This window comes from Ailuropoda melanoleuca, chromosome 1 (assembly GCF_002007445.2).
Source record: "Ailuropoda melanoleuca isolate Jingjing chromosome 1, ASM200744v2, whole genome shotgun sequence".
Lineage (NCBI taxonomy): Eukaryota > Metazoa > Chordata > Mammalia > Carnivora > Ursidae > Ailuropoda > Ailuropoda melanoleuca.
The window spans coordinates 191,762,450-191,785,754 of NC_048218.1; the positions used below are offsets into that span (position 1 = coordinate 191,762,450).

The 23,305-nt window shown below is 39.0% G+C and overlaps 1 protein-coding gene across 4 annotated transcripts in view; it reads left to right on the forward strand.

Annotated features, from left to right (window-relative positions):
- MKLN1 (muskelin 1) overlaps positions 1-11,215 on the forward strand; it is a 317,754-nt gene extending 306,539 nt beyond the window's left edge. For all 4 annotated transcript variants that reach the window (XM_011230476.3, XM_034660164.1, XM_002913443.4 and 1 more), the window contains 2 exons: positions 1,090-1,144; positions 10,796-11,215. In XM_011230476.3, the coding sequence (XP_011228778.1) occupies positions 1,090-1,144; positions 10,796-10,917 (177 nt within the window). In that variant the 3' untranslated portion in view covers positions 10,918-11,215. The remainder of the gene's footprint in view (positions 1-1,089; positions 1,145-10,795) is intronic.
- Positions 11,216-23,305: the final 12,090 nt, after the last annotated feature.

The following is a 23,305-nucleotide window of genomic DNA, read 5'->3' on the forward strand; positions in this document are numbered from 1 at the left end:
TTTACAACCTTGGGATAGACAGAGATTTCTTGGACATGACACAAAGGCAGTTAAGCGTAAGAGAAAAAATATGGGGGCTCCTGGGTAGGAAGTCGGTTAGGTGTCTAACTCTTGATTTGAGCTCCCGTCATGATCTGGGGGTTGTGAGACTGAGCCCTGTGTCGGGCTCTGCACGGGGCTTGGAGCCTGCTTGGGATTTTTTCTCCCTGTCCCTGTTCCCTTTCCCTCCTCCCCCCCGACCTGCCACATGCAGTCTCTCTCAAACAAATAGATCTTAAAAAAAAAAAAAAAAAGAAAGAAAGAAAAAATCTTGATAAGTTGGGATTTCAGCAGCAGAAAAATTTCATAAAAGACAATAGAAAAATAGACAAGCCACAGACTAAATAATACTTGCAGTAGATATATAAGACAGAGGACTAATACCCAGAATATTAAAACAAAAAAAAACAAAAAAAAAAAAGAACAACTTCCATAGATTTAAAATTCTTCCTTTTGTTCCCTTTTTTCCTAACTCTCGCTTAGATAATTCCTTCTAGGATATTTGTCCAGTTTCTGACCTTCAAAAGACCATTTATCAGGGCTTATGAATATTAATGTGATTGATACCTGAAATTTTAAAGGCTGGAAGCACAGGTATAAAATACATCCTGAGGAATCCGTGGTATCAGCCACTTAGGTCTTACAAAGTGCAGAGTAATTCCATTGAGCGTCTCCTCGTTGGTCTACTCTCTTCCTTTAATTTACCTATTTTCCAGCATCCTCATTCAAGGTAAAGATAGTTGCCCCAAATTAAATACTGTAGTTCTAAATATTCTCAATTTCAGTTGACCTGTTGTTTGTTCACAATGCATACTTTAATAAATTTAAAAAATAATTTTAAGACTTGATCCAGTATTTTGGAAAGCAGTCCAGTAGAAAAATCAGCATATTCTTTAATCTAAATGTAGTATTGTTCTTACTACTATTTGGTGAATAGACTTAGGCAGCACATGTGCAGAGACATACAGTGGCTAATACATGGTCAAAATGATACATTATTTTTCTCTAATGTGCTTAGCTAGCTAATTTGCTTCTATTTTTCTTTTACAGTTTCAGCTCCTAGCTTCAGCTCTATTCAAATCTGGTTCGGATTTTACAGCTCTAGGTAAGTATTCCTGTGTAGTTTATCCAGCTTAGATGCCCTAGCATTTGGGGAATTGGGTTTTGGTTTCTTTTAAATGAAACATCAGGTGAGTTGTTCATCTAAACAAATGGAGCAAGTTTCAAGGTAGCATACAAAATTTCTAATAACCTGCTACAAAGTTATTTTCCATGCATCAGTCACCAGTTCATGCAGTTCCTGTTACACCAGTTGCTGGGTTATTCTACAAACATGGCAGGAGAAGCATGATTAAAATAAATTCACTTGGATAGCATTGTTTTGAAAAATGTAGGCTATAAATTACTGATATACTTACTATGAGATAACACTTCTTGGTTGAATGATTTTTCCTCTCAGTTTGTTCTTTGTGGAATTGTGGGGGATCAACAGATTGGTGATGGGGTAGGCAGTGAAAAAATGTTTTGAGATCCGAGAAAATGCATTATCTCTTTGCTGAAAATGGGAATTTTTGTGTGCTGTTAATCATAATTGTTTAAGATACATTCTGCTTGAAACTCCGGTGTTTCTCAGACACCCCAGATAGGAGCATCAGTCTTCATTTCGGAATACTTTCATTTGGTATTAATGAATTATTAAAGTAAGCTGGGAATCTGTAGAAGTTCCACAACCCAGAGCTTTATTTGGGTCCGTTTTTAAGACTCTTTTCATTAGGATAAGTCATTATAATAGTTTTACTTTTCAACAAGGTTGTAGGCTTTTGAAGTTTGGGAATTTCCAGCTTTCCTCTTGTCATTGTAAAATATAGTCACACAGTGAATGCTTATTAATTCCATTGATGCCAGTGCTATTATTGTTTGCCTTAGAATTGAGCGGTAATATTGAAAATTTCCAGTATATGTAATATAGATACAACTCTTAATCTCTGGAATAAAATAACATTTTAGAATATCAGTTTAATTTCTTCATTGCTTGTCCTTTCATCTCCTAAAGGGGAACCATACCTCAAAGGAAAAAACAGAGCATATATAATTCGGGTATTTCTCAATGGGATGGGAAAGAATAGGAATCTTCGTTGGGGTCTTGTCCTTTCTTGTTCCATAACCAGTAATTGAGGCTTCTCCACTGATGTAGGCAATCCTAGTCCTGAGTTCTAATTCCAGAATACAAAGGATTCCACAGGGCAGGACTGAGCAGACTGCTGTAAAACATGCGCTCTCTGAAAACTTAGATAATCATTTACCACGATTCCATACACTTAATGTTTTGAGGCTAATGGAGATCTTAAGTATCTCTGTGATGGAGAACCGACGTATAAGCATTATTTTAGAAAGTCTATACCCTTGTGAATTTCATCATTTGAAACAGATTTAGTGATACATGAATTAGCCTGGCACATAGATATTCTTATTTTTTAATAAGCATGTGCCTTGTTATGTATGGATACCAGAGCCCAGAGCCATTATTTTGATTTTATTGGTGGGGGGCACTAAAATTTCTCTGGCTGACTTATATTTAGCCTTTAGAACAAGAATTTCTTGGCAGTTATTTAAATGTGTTAGGCTGGTGTCAGCAAATATTTTACCTTTAACTTAACTCCTTTCTTCAGTCTCTGCCCTGTTTACTGCCAGCTAATATATTTTATCAGGAACAGTTTGTTTTACTTGGATTCCAAGCAAACCTCAGATACACTGAGAACAATACAAACAATAGAAAAAAAATACAAAAAGAAAATTCCTATGGGGTTTTATTTCCTACCTTGTCTGAAGGGAGGCAGTATCTTTAGTAGTTAAGAGATGAGAGTGTAGGAGAGCAGTTAAGAGTCAGAATCTAGGTTCAGATATCAGCTCTGCCACTTGATAATTTCAAAAGTGACCTTGAGCAAGTTACTTTTCTAATAATTTTTCCATCTGTAAGATGGAAGTAATAAGAGTACTTACCTCAAGTTGTTGAGAGAAATGAAATAATTATGGAAAACACTTAGCCTAATAAAACAGTAAGTGGTCCCATTCAGGGTACTATTATTATTACTACCTCCCTTAAAAATGTAATCTTGGGGCGCCTGGGTGGCTCAGTCAGCTAAGCATCCAACTCTTCATTTTGGCTCAGGTCATGATCTCAGGTTCATGAGATCAAGCCCCACGTGGTGCTCTGCTCTCAGCAGGGAGTCAACTTCTCTCCCTCTACATCTGCCCCTCAACCCCCCCCCCCCGCTCATGCACGTGCATGCACGCATGCTCGCTCTCTCTCAAAAAAATATTTTTTTAAAAAACAATTATAATCAAATGGGTTATTTCATGTATATATGTATGTATTTTTTTTAAAGATTTTTATTTTTACGTAATTTCTACACCCAGTGTGGGGCTTGAATTCACAACCCCAAGATCGAGAGTCACATGCTCTACTGATTGAGCCAGTCAGGTGACCCTAGATGTATACATTTTTCATGTACAGATAAACTAAATATTTCATTTTCTAAATTCTCCGAAAATACTTGCTTCCACCAAACTTTCTGACTGACTTCTTTCAGAATTGTTTATCTTAACCTCTTACTGAGAAATGAAAGTATTTATTAATATCGTAGTAATTTAAAGAATTAGGGGCGCCTGGGTGGCTCATTCTGTTAAGCATCTGCCTTTGGGTCAGGTCATAATCCTGAGGTCTTGGAATCGAGCCCCACATGGGTCTCCCTGCTCGGCGGGGAGCCTGCTTCTCCCTTTCCCTCTGCCTGCTACTCCCCCTGCTTATGTTCTCATGCTCTCTCTCTCTCTAATAAATAATAAAATCTTTAAAAAAAATTAAAAAGATGGAAAGTGATTTATGAATAGCTGGCATTGTCTTGGTTTTGAAAAATCACTGACTTCAGAGAAAAACCACCTCTGGGGATCTCTAATTTAGAGCTTCTGGTGGCTATGGGCACTTTTAAAGTTGAACTCAGAAATTTTGTTAATTTTTAGAGCTGTGCCTTGTTTCCAGAAAGTATGCACTAGAGCAATTTAAGCATATTTTCAGCAAGGTATGTGACAAGTAGGAAAAATCTGGTCTGTAATGCATGTTGCCTTTTTTGATCTTCACACCTCTTCTTAGAAATTTTAAGTCCAAATATGATGTGCAAAGTATGAATTCAGACAGATGTTTAAAACATTTTATGCCTAAAGTAGTGCTTTTTGTCATTGTGTTGACATTTGTGAATGAGGAGCCTTAAGAATTTCGCACATTTGCTGTGCCCCTTTAGCCTTTAAAATTTTGCTATATCCACCAAATTTAGATTTCAGCAAGATACTTTCTTCAGCCTCTTGTCTGTAGCCCACATGTTTACAGGTACTGTTCATATAACAGTAAGTTTATTATTAGCAACAGAAAGGATCAGCGAACTTGTATCCAGGAGAAAAATGAGAATTTTTACTATTCCTTCTTTACCGTAAGTAGGAAACATTACCTAGTCTGTATAGGTTGTTAAGTTAAAAGTATATTCCTAGGGGCGCCTGAGTGGTGTAGTCGGTTAAGCATCCAACTCTTGGTTTCACCTCCGGTGGTGGTCTCAATGTGAGATTGAGCCCTGCGTCAGGCTCCTTGCTCAACGTGGGGTCTACTTCAGGTTCTCACTCCCTCTTCCTCTGCCCCTCCTGCTCATTCTCTCTCTCCCCCTCTCTCTCATATAAATAAATAAATCTTTTAAAAAAAAAGAAAAAAAATATATTCCTAATAGGTCACTTTTCTTTTTAGAGCAATCATTGTCTTCAGTGATGGTAATAGTGGTAAAGCTATAGCTGGTATTTATTGAGCACTTACTTTGGGGCCAGGTACTATTTAAATCACTGTACAGGTCTTAACTCATTTAATCTCCATAATAATCCTATGAAGTAGTTACTGTTATGGTGCCCTTTTATATAGGAAGAAACTGGGACGCAGAGAAGCTTAGGTAACTTGACCAGGAATAATACTAATGAATGGTGAAACTAGGATACAAAGTTTAATAGTATGGCTTCAGAGCTCACTCTCTAAACCACCAACTATACTGCTTCTCATTGAGCTTCACCAGCGTCTGCTGCTCTGAGTAATTAGTTCCTCATTCCATTTTATGATGAAAATGAAGTGAGAGAAACACGGATTCAGAGTATGAGGTTTAGAATCTACATTACTTTTTTTTTTAAGATTTTATTTATTTATATGACAGAAAGATAGCCAGCGAGAGAGGGAACACAAGGAGGGGGAGTGGGAGAGGAAGAAGCAGGCTCCCAGTGGAGGAGCCCGATGCGGGGCTCAATCCCAGGACCTCGGGATCACGCCCTGAGCCGAAGGCAGATACTTAACGACTGAGCCACCTAGGTGCCCCTATATTACCTTTTTTTGTCCTAGCTCTGCCATTTAATTAGTCATATTACTGTTCATGAGTTTCCTAGTGCCTACCCCTTTTTAATGTATTTTTTAAAAAAACAACTTTAAGGCTCTCCTTGAACAACTTTCTTCAATCTCTGTCTCTTCTCCAATGTAATCGCTCATTATCTGGCCGATCTTTACATACACACACAACTGTATACACAGACCTACAAATACAGTGATTCTCTTCATTTATAATAGTTACGTTCTGTAAAGTCTCAAGGAATGCTGAATTAGTGAATACTAAACCATTTCTCCTATGGGACATACAGAGTTAGCTTCCTTATGTAATTGATTAACATTGCACGAAGCTTGTCAAACACACATGTATTTTCTCCATAAAGCACATCATGGCCCTTTTGCACTTAGGAACACTAGAAAGCACTTCAGCAGTACACTTGGGGATCATTTTAAGCAGTGAAGTCACAACAAAAAGGACAGAAACGTGAAAAATATGATACCAGTAGATGGAAAAGGACACTGGTTTATAGTATGAGAGGTGATAAGAGAAGGCAGAGCATCAGCCAGTTGAGCCTCGGCTGACAGCTTGTGCCTGCGGTGGTTCAGATGTGTGCTGCGCTCCACGTGTCAGTGAGTGACCACAGAGTGCCACAAGCATTGGTTTTGGGGTTACAGGTGCATTTTAGTGGGTAGGCAAATGCACAAATCAGGAATCTGCATAATAAAAGATGGACTGTACCCCCCCAACACACACGTATAGTTTTGTGTGTTCTGGTTTTACTTATGACACAATGTAAAATACGTATTCTACAACATAGCATTTTAAAATTTAATGATGTGGCTTGGAGATGTTTGCAAGACACTACACTAGATCTGTTGTATTCTAATTAAGTAATACATGGTATTCCGTAATAGGATCCACCATAATTTAAACATTCATCTAATGATAGTGTGAATTTTTTATTTTCTCATTGGTAAATGGTGAACAAAAGTAAAACATGTTCGGATGGTAACCACACTTAGCATGGGGAGCATTGAGTAATATATAGAATTGTCAAATCAAAATCACTATGTTGTACACCTGAAAGTAATATAACAGTGTATGTCAATTATATATACTCCAATAAGAGAAAAAAATTAAGTCAAAAAATAAATTAATTAAACATGGTCTTTTAGGGGTTAAATGAACTTGGCACACTGCCTACAATTTAAGCCCTTAATGAATATTAGTTAATAAAAATAAATAAATGGGTTTTGGAGTCAGACACAGGTTCACATTCTATTCTCTTCCTTCACCAGCTGTGAGATCTTACTAAGTTACTGAATATCCCTAAGTTGTTTCCTCTGAAAGGGGAGTTTTTGATAACTGCTTCATTAGTTTTTTATAAGAATGAAATGTGGTCAGGGACGCCTGGGTGGCTCAGTCAGTTAAGCATCTGCCTTCGGCTCAGGTCATGATCCCAGGGTCCTGGGATTGAACCCCACATCAGGCTCCTTGCTCAGTGGGGAGCCTGCTTCTTCCTCTGTCTGCTGCTCCCGCTGCTGTGCTCTCTCCCTCACACGCGCACGTGCTCTCTCTCTCTGTGGTAAATAAATAAAATCTTAAAAGGGGGGTAAATAAAATAAAATCTAGGTGGCTCAGTCAGTTAAGCGTCTGCCTTCGGCTCGGGTCGTGATCTCAGGGTCCTGGGCTCGATCCCCGCATCGGGCTCCCTGCTCAACCGAGAGCCTGATTCTCCCTCTCCCTCTCCCTGCCGCTCTGCCTACTTGTGCTCTCTCTCTCTCTCTCTGTGTGTCAAATAAATAAATAAATAAATAATCTTTTATTGCAGAAGAAGAAGAATGAAATGTGGTCATATATGAAGTATCTAGCACAGAGTAGGAACTCTGTTTCCCTCCCTCTTAAGTCATGTACTCTCATGAAAATGTATCTACTTTGTTAGATATTACTTCCTTAGGATACATAGGTACTTCATTAGTAATATATTAGTAATACATAGGTATTACTTCATTAAAATATTACCACAGGATCAATATCTTCTCTTAAAAATAAAACCTATTATGACATTTTTACAAATACGGAAAGTAAATAAAACAAGGGGAAAACCCTAAAGTTGATTACAGTTGGTAATATTAGCACAAAATAGGGGGAAGAAAGAGAGAAACCTTTTCAGTACAGTGCTACGATGCTTCGTGAGATACATGCTAAAGACAATACAAAGAGAAACCTTGACTCTTTGTTGGTAGTAACATGGGTGGAGTAGTTCTGGAGCATGTTTTGTGTGTATTTTACATCGAACAACAGATGATGTTGTATAGAGTCAGTCTTCCTAGTGGGAGAAAGGAGATACTATAAATAGGGAATGCTGTTAAGGAGAGGAAGGATCCTAAGTGTCCTAAAAAAAATGGGAATCATCAATAAAATCACAAACTCATAATTTTGCTTTTAAAAAAGCTGTGTATATAATATGTGTGCACATACATGTACAGGCTTAGAAACACCACCAGCCTTGGCAATTAACACACCTGATCTTAGTCCTAAATGTCACTCACCACTAAAAGGAATTAGGGCTCCTTGAAAAAAAATGGCTCATTCCAGAACTGTGTAAAGATGAGCTTGGATATCTTGCTCTGCCAGGAAATAAGGAAGTGCTCAAAAATTAATGGGAACATTAAAAAAGACATAGAAATGAGCTCGAAAGAGCTCTTGTTGGCCAAACCTGGGACAGTATGAGTAATAAAATGAATAATGACAGTAATAAGTATGATATATTGAACAAGAAAAGGATCCATGAGTATATACTCATGCAAACAAGAAAATGGAGGAAAAAGAAAAGCTCTTTATAATCAGTGTCAGTCAACAGATGCAGAAGGAATTGTACAGTTAGGAAAACACCATCGGTGTTTTTTTATTTTGTTTTGTTTTGGTTTTTAGCAAGATATAATTGTTTTAGCAAGAATCATCAGTGAAGGCTAATATCATTGGGTGTAGGTCTGTCAGGGAACAGGATATTCACACAGTCTCAAATTGTCGTCTTGTCCATGTTTTACTAATTGTTGGGGGCATCTGGGTGATTCAGTACGTGGAGTATCTGACTCTTGATCCTTGATCTCAGAGTTGTGAGTGAGAGCCACGTGTTGGGTGAGGAGTCTACTTAAAAAAAATTTTTTTAAATAAAATATTTCACTAATTGCAGTGGTAGAAAACAATACCTTCAAATCGGAGAAATCTGGCCATACCAGCTTAATCAGGTGATGACAGTTAACATTAGGACAGGCTGATAGCATGCGCCTCCTGACATGATGCAGTGAGGACACAGTGTCACTTATGTAGTGTTCTTGCCAGAACTGCGTAAATTCAATATGATTACAAGGAAGCAGTCAGACAACCCAAATTCAACACATTCTGCAACTACGTAACTGCTCTGTACTTGTCAAGGATATCACTATCATAAAAAACAGAGGCTGAGGAACTATTCCAGGCCAAAGAAAACTAAATACAGTGTTTGATACTGGATTGAGTTTTAGATGAGTAGGGAAAGTGACTATAAAGACGACTATTGGAACAAAAATGTTAAGTTTCCTACATTTAATATGTAGTGGTTATTTAAGTGATGTTCTTAGGTAAATGAACTCAAGTATTTAAGGGTGAAAATGTAAATTTACTCCCAAATAATCCTACAAAAAAGTATGTGTGGGGTACAGACACATACAGAGAGAATGAGAACACGTGTGACAAAATGTTAACTGAGTAATCTAGGTAAGGGTAGGTGAGTGTTCGTTGAACTGTTCTTGAAACTTTTCTAGGAGTTTGAAATTTTCAAAATTATAGAAAATTCCAAGAAGCATAAAATACAATAATAATCTCATTACTCATAGATAACCTTTGTTTACATTTTGGAGTATTTCCTTCCATTCATTTCCATAATATTTCTTTGTTAAATCTTAAGCTCCAAAGAAGTAAACATTTGCCCTCAAACTTAAAATAATAGTAAAAATTTTTTTTAAATAAAAAAGAATGTACCTTTCTTGAGGCATTGTTTATTTTACTTCCAGGAAACTGGTATCCTTGGCAATGTTCTGTTCTGTTCATGTTCTTTGTAAGAGTAAAAAACAGTGTACCTAAAACTGTATTGTATTTTGAATGAAAATTGGTCCAATTTGAAATAATTTTCACTATCATTGCATGTATAACTTTCTGGGACTATTTCTGTGTCTTACGGTACTCAATAGGGCTCTCATGTCTCAGCCATTTCGAATGGGGAAATCAAAAGACTACTTTACCCTTTTCCTACTTCATATGTACATAAGAAATTTGAAACAGCTTAAAGCAGTTTACCAGCTGACTAAAGGAAGGAGGCATCTCACTGAATATTCCTTTGAGTGGAATGAACTTGAAACTTAAACGTTTACTAGAGGTTAAAGGGGAAAAATCCTTTAGTTCCATGGTCCCCACCTTTTAAGAATGTCATCCACTTTCTTATGTTTATCTGAATAAAAGTAGTTCATTGCTCTGTTTCTCACATGATGTGTGCCTGGCAGAGAGCCTGGTGCAGAGTACCATAGTATGGCATTCACTACATGCCAGGGACTGTTCTATGTTACTGTATGTGTATTTCTTTCACTCAGTTCTCTGAGACTACTTCCGGCTCTCAGGACCTTAATGATTTTAGACCACCTTCTAAAGAAAGCAATTTTAGTATGTTTTTCATTTTGATTTTATTGTATTTTTTAAAGATTTTATTTATTTATGGGGGGCGTGGGGGGAGGGGCAGAGGGAGAGGGACAAGCAGACTGTGCGCTGAGCAGTGAGCTCAATGCAGGGCCTGATCCCAGGACCCTGAGAACATGACCTGAGCCAAAACCAAGAGTTGGACGTTTAACCGACTGAGCCACCCAGGCGCCCCTGATTTTATTGTATTTTTATTATAAAAAAATTTTGTGCCAGAAGCATTATAAAGTCAGAGAAAGAGGAGTGAAACTGCCTCAGTGGACTAGAAGAGGAAAATGCTTGTAAGGAAAAGAAGAGAAATCACCATTAGTTGCTAAAGTGCCAGTCATTGGAACAGGTGCTTCTCACATAATTGCATTTAATATGCACAGTAACGCCATGAAGTAAACAAGATTAACACAAATTTACAGCTATGGAAACAGTTGCTGAAAGGCTGATTGACTTACCTAAGATCACACCACTGCCAGTCAGTAAAACTGGGTTCAAGACTCATGTCTTGTCTAGTTTTAAAATCAGATTTGGATTTGGTTTTCTCATAATACGTTGCTGCTTTTCTCAACTAGCTTCTCTGTTACATGTTTTAGACACAATGGATGAGTTTCTTTGTATCTCTCCTTTACCAGGCTTTTCCGATGTGGATCACACGTATGCTCAAAGAACTCAGCTCTTTGACACCTTAGTAAATTTCTTTCCTGACAGCATGACTCCTCCTAAAGGCAACCTGGTAGACCTCATCACCCTGTAACTGAAGAGTCACTGGACAGCAATGGAGAACAGGAGTCTGCTTTCAGTATTTTGGAGTTCAACTCTGTTGACCGACAATTAGGCTGCAGTGATCAAGGACTGCACCAGAATTTTGAAGGGATCTTTACTGTCACAAGTTTTAACCCTCTTCCTTCATACCCATCCTGAGCCCCTTTCTCCTCATCCCATCCCTGAATTAGGTTAATAAAGTGAAATTGGTATACTTTCCATTTAAATACATATATATTTTTTTCTTTAACTTCTAAGAACGAGTGAATATAAAAGAAATAATCAGTTTACCCTTTTCTGATTTTTATTTCATTTTTATAAAATTGGGGCAAGTAAGCACTATTAACAGACTCAGTGCTAGAAGAATGGGGTTTTGTTGTTGGCTGGTTTGGCCTCTCTTCTTTCTCCTCCTTTCCCATTTCACTTTGCCTCGCATCACACAACTGCTTGTAAGTGGTGTCACTTGTTTACCTCTTCACTTCATTCTTAAAAGTATATAGTTCTGTAGGGCAAATGATGTATGTTAAAGTGATATATGTGTCTCTGTTGACTAGAGTCTTGTATTACGTTAAACAGTAGAAGGAGCAGAGGGCTCAAATTTATGTTCCTTGTCATAGAACTAAAAAATGAAACCCAGGATTGATCCAGGTACTTATCTGAGATTGGTATATAGTATTTCTATAATGATATATTTTATAATGGATATTACAATAGCTTTGAGTCACAGAAACCTTAAACTGAGGAGAATATAGTTCAGAACCTTTAAGAGCCAATATAAAAATTACCAGCAAGAAGATTCTAGTAGTGATTAATATGTTCATCGATGTCTTTGTAGCAAATTTTGGAAGAAAATGACTCTTTCCTCTGGTAGAGCTGTGATTCCATTTCTCCTTTGTGCTCTTTGTAGCACTTTCACTTGGGAGGGTGAGTTTCCAGAGCTATGCTTTTGTTTATTTCCATATATATTAGCTCCCTGCATCTGCTTCTGTATCCTGATATCTTAAAGAATAATGGTTTGTAGTTGTCCGATGGAATACAGCTGACAGGCATTTCACGAAGCACACGCAGACTTTTAAGTGGAGAAAAAGAAAGTAATGTTGCAGGTATTTTTTCATTAAAGGCAGGTGGGCTTTCCCACTGTTCCATTTTTTTGTGGGGGATGGAGGTATATCTCATTCCATGAGGTTCTGTGGAGTGCAGTATAGGAAGCCCACACCTGGCCAGTGCTTGCATTTGCTCAGAAAGTGTGCTGTGTGCAACTGATGTCCCCCATGCCTAAAGCAGACTAAGTACAATAAATAAATGTCCATCAGTTCAGTAGCTCTGAAGAGTGAAGGACTTCGTGGAATTGAGTATGTCCCTGAGTAGCAAGAATAGGCCTCACCAAAGAAAGAGATGACTTTGACTTGCACTTTCGAAAAGTCTCATGTATAGCAATGAGACTGAGATCCCTCTTCACTCTGTCTTTATTGCTTGGTTTCATTGCTTTTGGGAATGGACAGAAATCTATTTTCCTAGTTCTAGACTTAAATCTTGGGCTTCTTAGCTTTCCAAGCATCCCAAAGCTATCCGTACTGATTTATTAAATAAATAGATTTGTATCTTACCTTGTGCAAGCTATAGTATGTAATTCACTAAGTACCAAATTGTGCAGCTACAGAATAACGAAGTGACTTTATAGGTGAGCAAATAGAATCTACTTACATTCTTGTACAGCTTCATAAAATGACAGTCCCCTGACAGTCAAGAAATAAAATATTATCACTAATATTGTAGCCTATTGAATCTTGTTTTGTGGAAACAGGTACAAATCAAAAGAGTTGATAGGGAAGAACTTGATAGAGTTTCTAAATTTAAAAGCTCTAATTTTGCTTGCCATGAATTCTGGCACTTTAAACACATACTAACCAAATGAAATTCTGCTGCCTCCACCTTTTGTTTCTACAGTGCTTGCTTTGTCGCTGTTTTCACGAGTTCCGTAGATTCTGCATTTGGACGAAACTCAGTTCTTGACCTCAGTGATTTTGTTTTTGTTTTTCCCTAAGTCTCTCCTGGTTGCTTTTTAACATAAGCTTGTTTTAATTTTATTTTTCCTCACTTTATTTAGATGGAACTTTTACCCTTTTCTTCATTTATGAATTTTTTTTCACTAACATGTTTCAATGGGGCTGAATCATAGTGAACCATTTAGGTTGTTGACTAGGTGGAGTTTGTTCCGTGGGGCTCTAAAGGAGCATTGCTGGCAATGATGGCAGGAGAACGTAGAGCTTCACAATATCTGTGACCAAGATGACACATTGCTCACGTTTCACACCAGAACCTGATTGGAAACTTACTTATATATTTAGTGAGAAGCTACATATATTTCTAAGAATTTCAGCAGTATATTATAATTTAATTTTGTATTTAGATACAGTGTTTAAGTAGGCCAAAGTATCTGTGCTTTAGTCCTTGAAATGCTTTCATTCTAGCTTGGTGAGTCCCAGTTGAAACCCCTGGCTGATGCTTTAGATGCATTCGTTAGTAGGGTACAGTTTACTCAGTTTCATTATCTCTAGCTTCAATTTCATGCCCATTTCTCTCTTTCCCAGGGGAATATATTATTCCAGAAAGTAAACTAGATCTCTAACATTATTTTCAGTGCTTGTACTTGATGAGAAATTATCTGATTTGAAAGATACTTCTAAAATGCATTTGTTGTGTTCTGTGGAATAACAGAGACCTCATGTGGCCATTTTGCTTAATTCAAATATCTCAATCTCATTCAAGCAAAGGAATCCAGACTTGGGTGCCTGACTCAGTGCTCAAGCTGACAGTCTTAGCTTTTCACAAGATTATCTTTTTAGACCTGGTTTTCATTGATGCTAAAACTGACCTGTTCATGTCTAATAAGTAGAAACTGATAGAAAACATTAGAAAGTTAATTCACTGATTTATCACAGAAGGGCGTGTTGCATTTAGAGCACAGTGATTTAAGATTATAAAACTACATTCTTGGTCCTTCTAGAGGATTTCTTCACCTCCACCTTTAAAGTGCTATTTAGAGATACATTAACAGAATTTCATGTAATAAAAAAGTTTGAAACTCTAACCTACAAACAAAAACTACATGGAGAATGAATGATGTTCAGTGGATCAAAAAGCACTTAGGAACATGTTCCTGATTTTATTCTCTGAGTTATACTCAGTTTCATGGTTATAACAAGAAGAAGTCATAATTATTCTTAACACCATATGGAATTCATTCGGTAATTATGGGTCATTTACTTATTTCCTGAGTGAATGTTGTGTTAACTCTTTAGCTGGTTGAATGTTGCCTGGCAGTTGAGAATTACGGCTTGAAGTGATTTGTATGGGAGCGGATCCTTACAATGTGTACTCTGAACAAAGTCATCTAGTTGCATAAAACACAGCCTTCATAACCCTTCTTTTCTTAAAAATCCACGATCATCTGCAGTTTCATCCTTTTGCATAAATTCTGGCCTAAGTTTTTACTAAGTTTCAAATTCTTAAAATTGTCCTTGATCTGGGACTGCATGCTTCCTCAGAAAAAGTTTATAGTTATTGGAGTGTCCCATGGGGTCTGCATATGACAATACTTATAGATTAGATCTTTGGGCTCTTTCACTCAAGGTTTTTATATTTCTTATTAGTCAAATAACATTGTTCTTCTGTGATTTTTGACTGTAGCTTATATCTCCCTGTGATTTGTATCAATGCTGAAGTGATTTGTCCAGAATTTCTGGTATAGAGGTATTTCAGTTGCAGGTGGACATTTCCAAGTTTGTTGAACCAGTTCATTAGGAGCCAGCTAGATCAGCTGAATGATGTTGCCATTGTTTTGGCAGGAGGACTCATTACAGTATATTGATTTCTTTACCAGGTGCTCTTTTTTCCTGGGGGGAAAACGCTATCTTAGAGATTGAATTTTACATAATTTCTTAACCTTGGTCTCCTCCTGCCAACCAAATAATGTGAATTGTACATCCATTATTTCCTTAGCTAACCTGACTTTACTCTTGGCTTTTCAGCCCTTATTTCCTAGGTTTTCTGTGGCATTGCATATGAGTGTTGTACCACTTAAGAAAAAAGGTCAAAATCATTTTGAGGCAAACATGCTCTTTAATCCTTGTTTATGACAACAGAATAGTGAAATTCAAAAGTGTCCGTTATTAAAGAATGAATAATGTTCAGACATTGCTTTCAGAATCCTTGAGTCATTTTCATTTGGAGGATAGTAACATGGCTATGGCAGCTTTAATGGAGGAGCCGGTGTTGGCTGCTTTTCTTGGCACTAGGAAGCATAGTCCTAAAACTGATGATCGGGTGCATTTTATAGTAGAGCTCGTGGAATTCAGCACATCACCAGATTTCCATTTGCCTATTGTCTTTTCTTTGTATTTTTTAGCCTTTTTTCCTCTATCCCTACTACCTCTGAGTAGCATTGATGTTCTGCTAAAGTTGAGATTTGTGTTAAGGTTGACTTTGAATTTCTGATATAAGTATATATTAGGAGTAGCTTTGATTGCTATGAAATGATTGGTATTTGCTCATTTTTAAATTATCACTGATAATTATGTAATCAGTCACCTTCCTTCTTATCTACTACTCAGTCTCAATGAACTATTAAACATTTATGTGCAGCATCCTATTTTGCCTGTCTGTATGGCATTTTCACCCGGAGGTATTGAACCCCAGGAACAGAGCTAGAGAGCAGAATGCCAGTATGTTAGAGAAAGGAAAATAGGAGCTTTTTGCCCATGGATGCGAAGGTCCACAAATCTAAATGAAAAAGAAAGCTCTCCATTTCTAACCCTAAATTCATTTTGCTAATGCAGTGCTGGGAAGACGACTGTCAAAAGGAATCATAGCTCAGTTATTCTGTGTAGTCTTTGGAAAGCAGCATTCCTGGTTAGTTTCTTTTCTCATCCCTTCCCAAAGAGCTGTTAGAGGTCTTGGAATGGAAAACCCAGTGTGATGGGCTTGAGATTTTAAACTAGCTGAGCAGTTTCTTACGTTCAGCCAGTTTCTTGATAAGGATCCAGTGGGGAAACCAGCAATAAAATATTCTAACATGCAGTTCGGGGGCTCCCATGGGACTTGCTTTTTCATGGAGTTTAAGCTCTTGCTGCAACACAGCTCTGTACCATCTGCGCTGCTGGCATTCACAGCAGTTAGTGTGGATATCTGAGCTGTCTGCCACACCAATACCAGCCTGAAGAGATCATCATTCTACTGTTTCCCTCAGTGCTTAATGACTGCCAGACTAATTGGCAGGGAGGAAAAGCACTGTGTGATACACTGAACAGGCCTGTGTGCATGATTAAGGAGTTGCTCAAGTAGCGGGTTTTGAGCTTTATTTCTCTTTTGTTAACAAATCTCAAGAAAGAAAGCCTGTTATAGTTTAGCCAGCGTCATTTGGTTGGTATTTATTTTCTAGCCTTTTAAAATAGGAAGAAAATTGTCGTTTCATGTTTAACTTATAACCCAAACAGATTGCACTGACATCAGTTGTTTTCTGTACTTTAAAATTAATTATGCACAATCCCATGGGTCACTGTTTACCTACTTTGCCCAGAAATCCATGCATTCTGGCATTAGAAGTATTTAATAATTTTGGGAGTGCCTGGGTGGCTCAGTCGGTTGAGTGTCCAGCTCTTGATCTCAGCTCAGGTCTTGATCTTGGGGTTGTGAGTTCAAGCCCCACGTTGGGCTCCATACTGGGCCTGGAGCCTACTTTAAAAAAAAAAAAAAAAAGTATGGGATACCTGGGTGGCTCAGTCAGTTAGAACTTCTGCCTTTGGCTCAGGTCATGATGCCAGAGTCCAGGATTGAGTCCTGAATTGGGCTCCTTGCTAAGCGGGGAGCCTGCTTCTCCCTCTGCTTGCCACTACCCCTGCTTGTGCTGTCTCTCTCTGACAGATAAGTAAAATCTTTTTTTTTAAAAGTATTTAATANCAATTGGGCTCCTTGCTAAGCGGGGAGCCTGCTTCTCCCTCTGCCTGCCACTACCCCTGCTTGTGCTGTCTCTCTCTGACAGATAAGTAAAATCTTTTTTTTTAAAAGTATTTAATAAATTTGGTTTATTCTTTAGGTCTCCTCCACATCTGGGAAGCGATTAATTAGTGAAGGTCTCTAGAATAAGTTCAATTCCATTGCAGTTGGCAGAGCTTTATAAATTCCTTTTGCAGCAAAGAGAGGATCTTACACCATCAGGGCCCTGCTGTCTGCTGTCTGCTAGTGACCGTTTTAGCATCTTGCTTGTAGTTGCTGTATTTACCTTCTTGAGATGAAAGGGGAGGAAGCTGAGGGCAGTGATGCATGGCTTTACTTTTTTCAGTTGCCTACTTTGGAAGTCCTAGGATACTCCACCTTTGTGAAGGCGTAGCTCAATTTTACATGTCCGTGCTAGCTACACTTCCGAGAGCACCGAATATAAACTATAAGACATGCTAAAGTAATTGTCTACCCGATCGCAAATCTGATAGTAGGATATCAAACTCCAGAATTTAAATATGAGTACTATTTTCTGGGGGAGAGACATGTTTTAAAAAGTTATACAGTTGGTCTCCTTTTTGACATTTTTTTTTCCTCTCCCAGAAAAAATGATTTTGGTGACTGACCAGTTGTAAACTGTTTTCTCCCTCAATTGTAAACCACCCATTTAGAGAAATTAAAGTGGACTTCCTTTCTCATGCATTACATTTAGCCTGGCCAAGAGTTACTGTAGTTGTGTTATTTTTTAAGCCACCTTGCTTTTTTGACTTGTGCAAAATGTCTTATGAATGAATAAATTATGTGATATAGTATTAATTTTCCTTTATGTATAGCCTGCAGCTCAATTTCAAAATTGCAAAATAACGTGACATTTTCCTATGAGCAAATTTCCTTATGGATATATATACACACACACACACATATACACACACACACACACAATAATCTTTTGTGTGTGTGTATATATATATATATATATATATAAATAATGTTTTTAAAGAGATTCCTTCCCTGTCACCACTTCAAACACTCTGTACAGTTCAGTCTGCAGCCTCAGAAAAATGAGTATAGAATAGCTAAGATGAGGATCTCCTTTTCTTGTCTTGGTCTTGGTGACAAACATTATTCCGTCTTTCCAAAATGGCATATTTATACATAAGCAGCTTGGGAAAGATGTTAACATTTTTTTTTAAGTCAACTCTTTTACTTCTTTTATATTCAGTGGCCAGAAATTAAGATCCCTTCAAATTAGAGATAGAGCCTCAAAACTGAAGTTGGATTGGAGATTAGAGTAGGAAGAAAGATACAGCTCCATCCATACCCAAGAGCCTATCTTCCCAGGTTTGCTTATTAACACTGTGGTCAGTTTCTTCTCTTTGTTAGATCACCTAGACTGGAAACCTAGCGATAGCAGCCGGCTCACCTGAAAGTTGGAGAGTGTTACATTTCTTTTACGAGATTTTTAGATAATAACACTTACTGATGTTTGTGATATAAGAAATGTTTATCATAGAAATTTAGGAAATTACTAAGTGTAAAGAAGGAAAACCACTATTCATTAACTAACTGATGAGACTTATTCATTTTGTTTTTCCTGACTTTCTTCTGGTACCCCACATGGTAAAGCCCAGAAAAAGTTAAAAAAAAAAAATGGCCGCAGCCATTCTCATTGTGTTTTACTACACGTGAGGAAGACCAGGGTGCGAGCGTGCATCCCTGCCCTTACTTAGATCCCTTTAAGCACTGCTCCTTCCCAGACTGAAAGTCTGAAAGTAATTTTCTTGATATGTATCGTTTAAGCCTGAACTCTGGATATAAAGTATTGCCCAGAAGCTATAGGGAGCTGCCTTGTTCAGCTTCCTGGAAATATCATCTCTAAAACTCATCTGAATGTTTAAGCTCTTTACGCACCATTTATGCAGATTTTTATGATGTTTGGAGCATATTCATACCTGTGGAGAGCTTTCTGTTTAGGTGGACTTTTTAATATGACCATAAGTAAACCCACACCCAAAAAGAATGAGGTGCTTTTCAAAGGCCAAAGGAAAAGCAGAGAAAAACAAAGCAAAAACCAAACAGAGGAACATAGATGTAAGTAAGGAATCCTAGAAACAAGAGTTCCCTGACCATGCTTGAATAAATGTCTCTCCAAAAAAATGTATTTCTCTGCTCAGCAGCTAAGATTCAGTTTTGTATTTCATATGAGACTCCTTTTCTTAGTGTGTAAAGCAGAAAACTGCAGCCTTTCGAGGTTCTACTCTTTCCTTTACCCTCCTCTTTTGTGGCAACATGGCTTAGGGCTTTATCCTAAAGGACCTAAATCAGAAATGGAAATCATGAGGGAACTCTGGAGTAGCAGGCGTGAGCTAGTTTGAGCTTTTTAACAGAAATGCGTTGGGGGCATCAGCTCTCTTCTCACATCAGTGGTGTTCCAGGTCATTGTTGGACGGTGTCAGGTGTGTGCTGCCATCTTCCCCATTCCCCTCATGATCCTCTCTGGTTTATCTTACTTTCGCCCAGTCTGTGTGGACTTTTTAGGTTTTTCCTTTTCCTTCTTTCTTTCTTCCTGTCTTTCTCTTTCTCTCTCTCTCTCTCTTTTTCTTTTAGTACAAGTAATTTTCTGATCCCAGGTTTGGTGAATGTGTTAACACTGCTTTGTGAATAAATAAACGAGTGATCTGCTGAACGATTGCAATTGTAGAATTATGTTGTATGTAATGTACATATGGAGAAAGAATGTATTTTGTTCATTTTCTTAATAAAAAGTTATATATGGACACTACAAGATGTCTCGTGTTTGCTGAAACTACTTTTGAAGTCAACTTTTAAAATGTTTTCATACTTTATACTTTGCATTTGTTGTATTTTTCCCTCAAAAAGGTGAGTTTTATTCAGGTTCCGAAGGTGGAAAATGATACGCGCTGTAGAAGGGCCCTGTGGTGTTTTCCTTTGAGATGGGGCAGAAATAAAGAAGTTCTGATGGATCTCACAAAGTTTCCTGGAGAAGTTTCCATTTTTAAAGAACACTGGTAAATTATTTCATAAGATGGTATCTTTTATCTACCGTTGATGTCCAGCTGTATTTGATCTGTTTTGTAAATTTGGACTGGTGTTTCCCAGGTTTTCTTTAAGGGGGACATACCTGTATAAGTTAGGAACTAGAAGAAAATTAATTGTAGAAAAGATAGTAAAGAGAGTTGGAACTGTTGCAAAGTTTTGAAAAACTCTGGATCCCTGTACCTAATATAGGGGAAAGAAACTTTAAGGACTGAACCTTTGAAAAAAGAAGCTTCAGATAGGCCGAACAAAGATCATGAGTTGTTAGGGGGGAGTTGTGTGAGCTTTCCCCAGATTGACTCGACAGGACCTCCTCTTGACCCTTTTCATCTCCTGGTCTCGTTTACATGCGTATTAGCTTTGTGATCCTGCATTCTGCAGTGAGTTAGTTGTCAACTGATTTTATTCAAAATGGGAATTATGTTTTCTCAATTTATAAATCAAACAATCCCTCTTACTGCGTAGCTTTCATTTCTAGAGTGTGCTTTGAGCATGGCTCATAAGTAACATTTTTGTTTTCAAAACAGGAAAACATGATGCGCAGTGATAAGGTAAGAAATTGGCCTTTCCTTGGTTAATCCTCCAGAGAATTAACTCAAAAGGATCAAAATGTGGGACACCACCTCCTCTCCCTTCATATATTTTGTCTTCTGGCAGAAAGACAGCAAATAAGCAAAGAGGGCTTTGTGTTGAACAGTTGAGATGACAGCTGCTTGCCCGCCAAGTGAGTGTGGAGGTAGGTGAGTAGGTCCTGGGCTTGGAAGTGCTACTCTTAAGAGCCTCTGCTTACCCAAGGAGGTCATCCAGCTCCGACAGGGAAACGGCAGTGTGTGCCCATACTGACCTGCTTAGAGAAGTCAACCACAGAGTCCATGGAAATTGAAAAAATATTTTCCCTGTTAATGAAGGCAGTTTTGTTTTGTTTTTTTAAAACCACTAGGAGTAGAAAGGCAAACCGATGGCTATCCTGAAGCCTGTGTTAGTCCCGGCTTGGATGTAAATACTAGTTGGCTACATTTCTTCTTTCCCTTAGCACCACAGATGCCACATCTTCTTTTGCCTTTTAGTGTCTTGGCAGAAGAAAAGGAAGAGGAGAAATGTAGTTTTCTGATGTATAGGGAAGGTGGGACGGTAGAACATGATGCCTGAAACATCCTATCACTCTTACTCTGAAACTTTTCTCATGTTCACAGGGGACTGTCCCCCACTCTGGGCCCTCACCTAGGAAAAGCAAAGGCAGTTATGTCCTTCCCCGAAACGTTCTTACTACAGGGAAGAGAGGAAAGCCATAGGTTGAGGCGGCCTGTCCACTGCTGTGCTAGGAAGTTTTAATAGTTGGCACATCCCAAGCGGGGAGATGAGGACACTGGGTGACATGTACAGCACACATCGTTACAGCCGCCGTCTGAGCTTGAGCCAGAGGAGGGGTGACTCAGGGCAGAGGCAGGAACCCTAGGGTTATTTCCAGATCCACCAGGGACTTCTTTGTAGCCCTGGGCAGCCTCAAGTTCCTCTGCCTCGCTTTCTCCGTCTGACAAATACATGTTGGTAGCAGATCCTGTTTGCTTAGGATCGTGTTGATTTTTGTAATCTGTAAAATGCCAAGGTCTTTGAAAAATACTATCTCAGTATCTATCACTTGTGTTAATTATAATAGCCAAGCCTATTTTTTACTTTTTTCCCTTAGGGTACAGAAGAAATGTGTGATTTAGGACTGAGCTTGCAGGATGGGGGAAGTGTGAGTGACAGAGGCCTAACAAACTGAAAAGGACTACTGAATGCTTCTGGGTTGGCAGGGCAGGGAACAGGGTGAATGACCTATTTGGGAAAAGAACGGAGCCTCAGGTCTAATTGGTGGCCAGAGATAAACTGTGAGCCATTCTCTTCTTAGAACAGTGTGCCTCAAGCATGGCCAAGGGGCCTGCCTGAGTTTGGTGCTTGTGCTTTTTTCTGTATTCTTGGCACACTCTTGAAGTTAACCTCAGAACACCCCTGGCCCTACTCTGGCCCACCGTTAAGGGTGTTCCCTGCCTTTCAGAACTCCCATATAAAAGGAAAATTCTATTGGGCCGAGGAGGGGGGAGAAAATTCTATTATAATAGTGGTCGCGTTCTAGAAATGTACTTTGTTGTTGGAACTCCTGCATTAATGTATTGAGGAAAGAATGTAAGACCGAAGAGAAACGATACAGCTTCCAGGCCTCACACCGCCACTGAAATAGCGGTGTCCTCACAGAGAATTCTTCATCTCTACCTAATTCCCTGTTGGTAGAGAAGTGCCCATTCCTACACAAGATATGTAAAAATGTTTTGTGAACTGTAAGGTACCAGGCCCGTAGTAGAGGCTGCTGCATAGCGGTCTGAACCTGGACCCGGATTCATCGGATGGTCTCCCTTCTGCAGTTCAGCGAGCTGGGAGTGACAGTTTCCCCTCCCAGTGAGGAGCAGACAGGGAGCTCAGACCACCCTAGGAGAGGAAGAGAAGCGGAATCATTGAGTGCTTCCTTTCCTGAACTTCCTCCATCTTCACCCACATCTCCAGACATGGGACAAGGAGAGGCTTCTTGTGACAGAGCCTTTTGTGAGCAGTAACGGCCAGAACAGAACCTCTTTTTGTGTGTTTTTGTTTTGTCTCGACGCCAGAGTTGTCACACGTGACCAGAGCTCCAGGATCTTGAGTGGTGGGTGACTCATAATTGTATCTGAGGCAGAAGTGGAGGAAAGGAAGCAGGTAGAACACTGATAAAAGTGTGAGGGAGGGGCCCCTGGGTGGCTCAGTCGTTAAGCGTCTGCCTTTGGCTCAGGGCATGATCCAAGTCCTGGGATCGAGCCCCGCATCAGGCTCCTCTGCTGGGAGCCTGCTTCTTCCTCTCCCACTCCCCCTGNCTCAGGGCATGATCCAAGTCCTGGGATCGAGCCCCGCATCGGGCTCCTCCACTGGGAGCCTGCTTCCTCTCCCACTCCCCCTGCTTGTGTTCCCTCTCTCACTGGCGGTCTCTCTCTCCGCCAAATAAATAAAATCTTTAAAAAAAAAAGTGTGAGGGAAAATTCAGCTATGATCACTACAACTGCCAAGAACCGTTTCTTCCCCTTTTTTTTAAATGTTACATCATTAGTTTTTGATGTAGTATTCCATGATTGATTATTTGCCTAGAACACCCAGTGCTGGTTACAACACGTGCCCTCCTTAATACCCATCATTTCTTCCTTTCAGCTCCCTCTCTTTGGCCCTCGGCATCCCCAGCGTGAGAGCAGAGGGTGCGCCTCACGTCCTCGGGTGCTTCAGCCGTGAGCCTCGCGCACAAGTGAAGAACGTAAGCCAGTCAA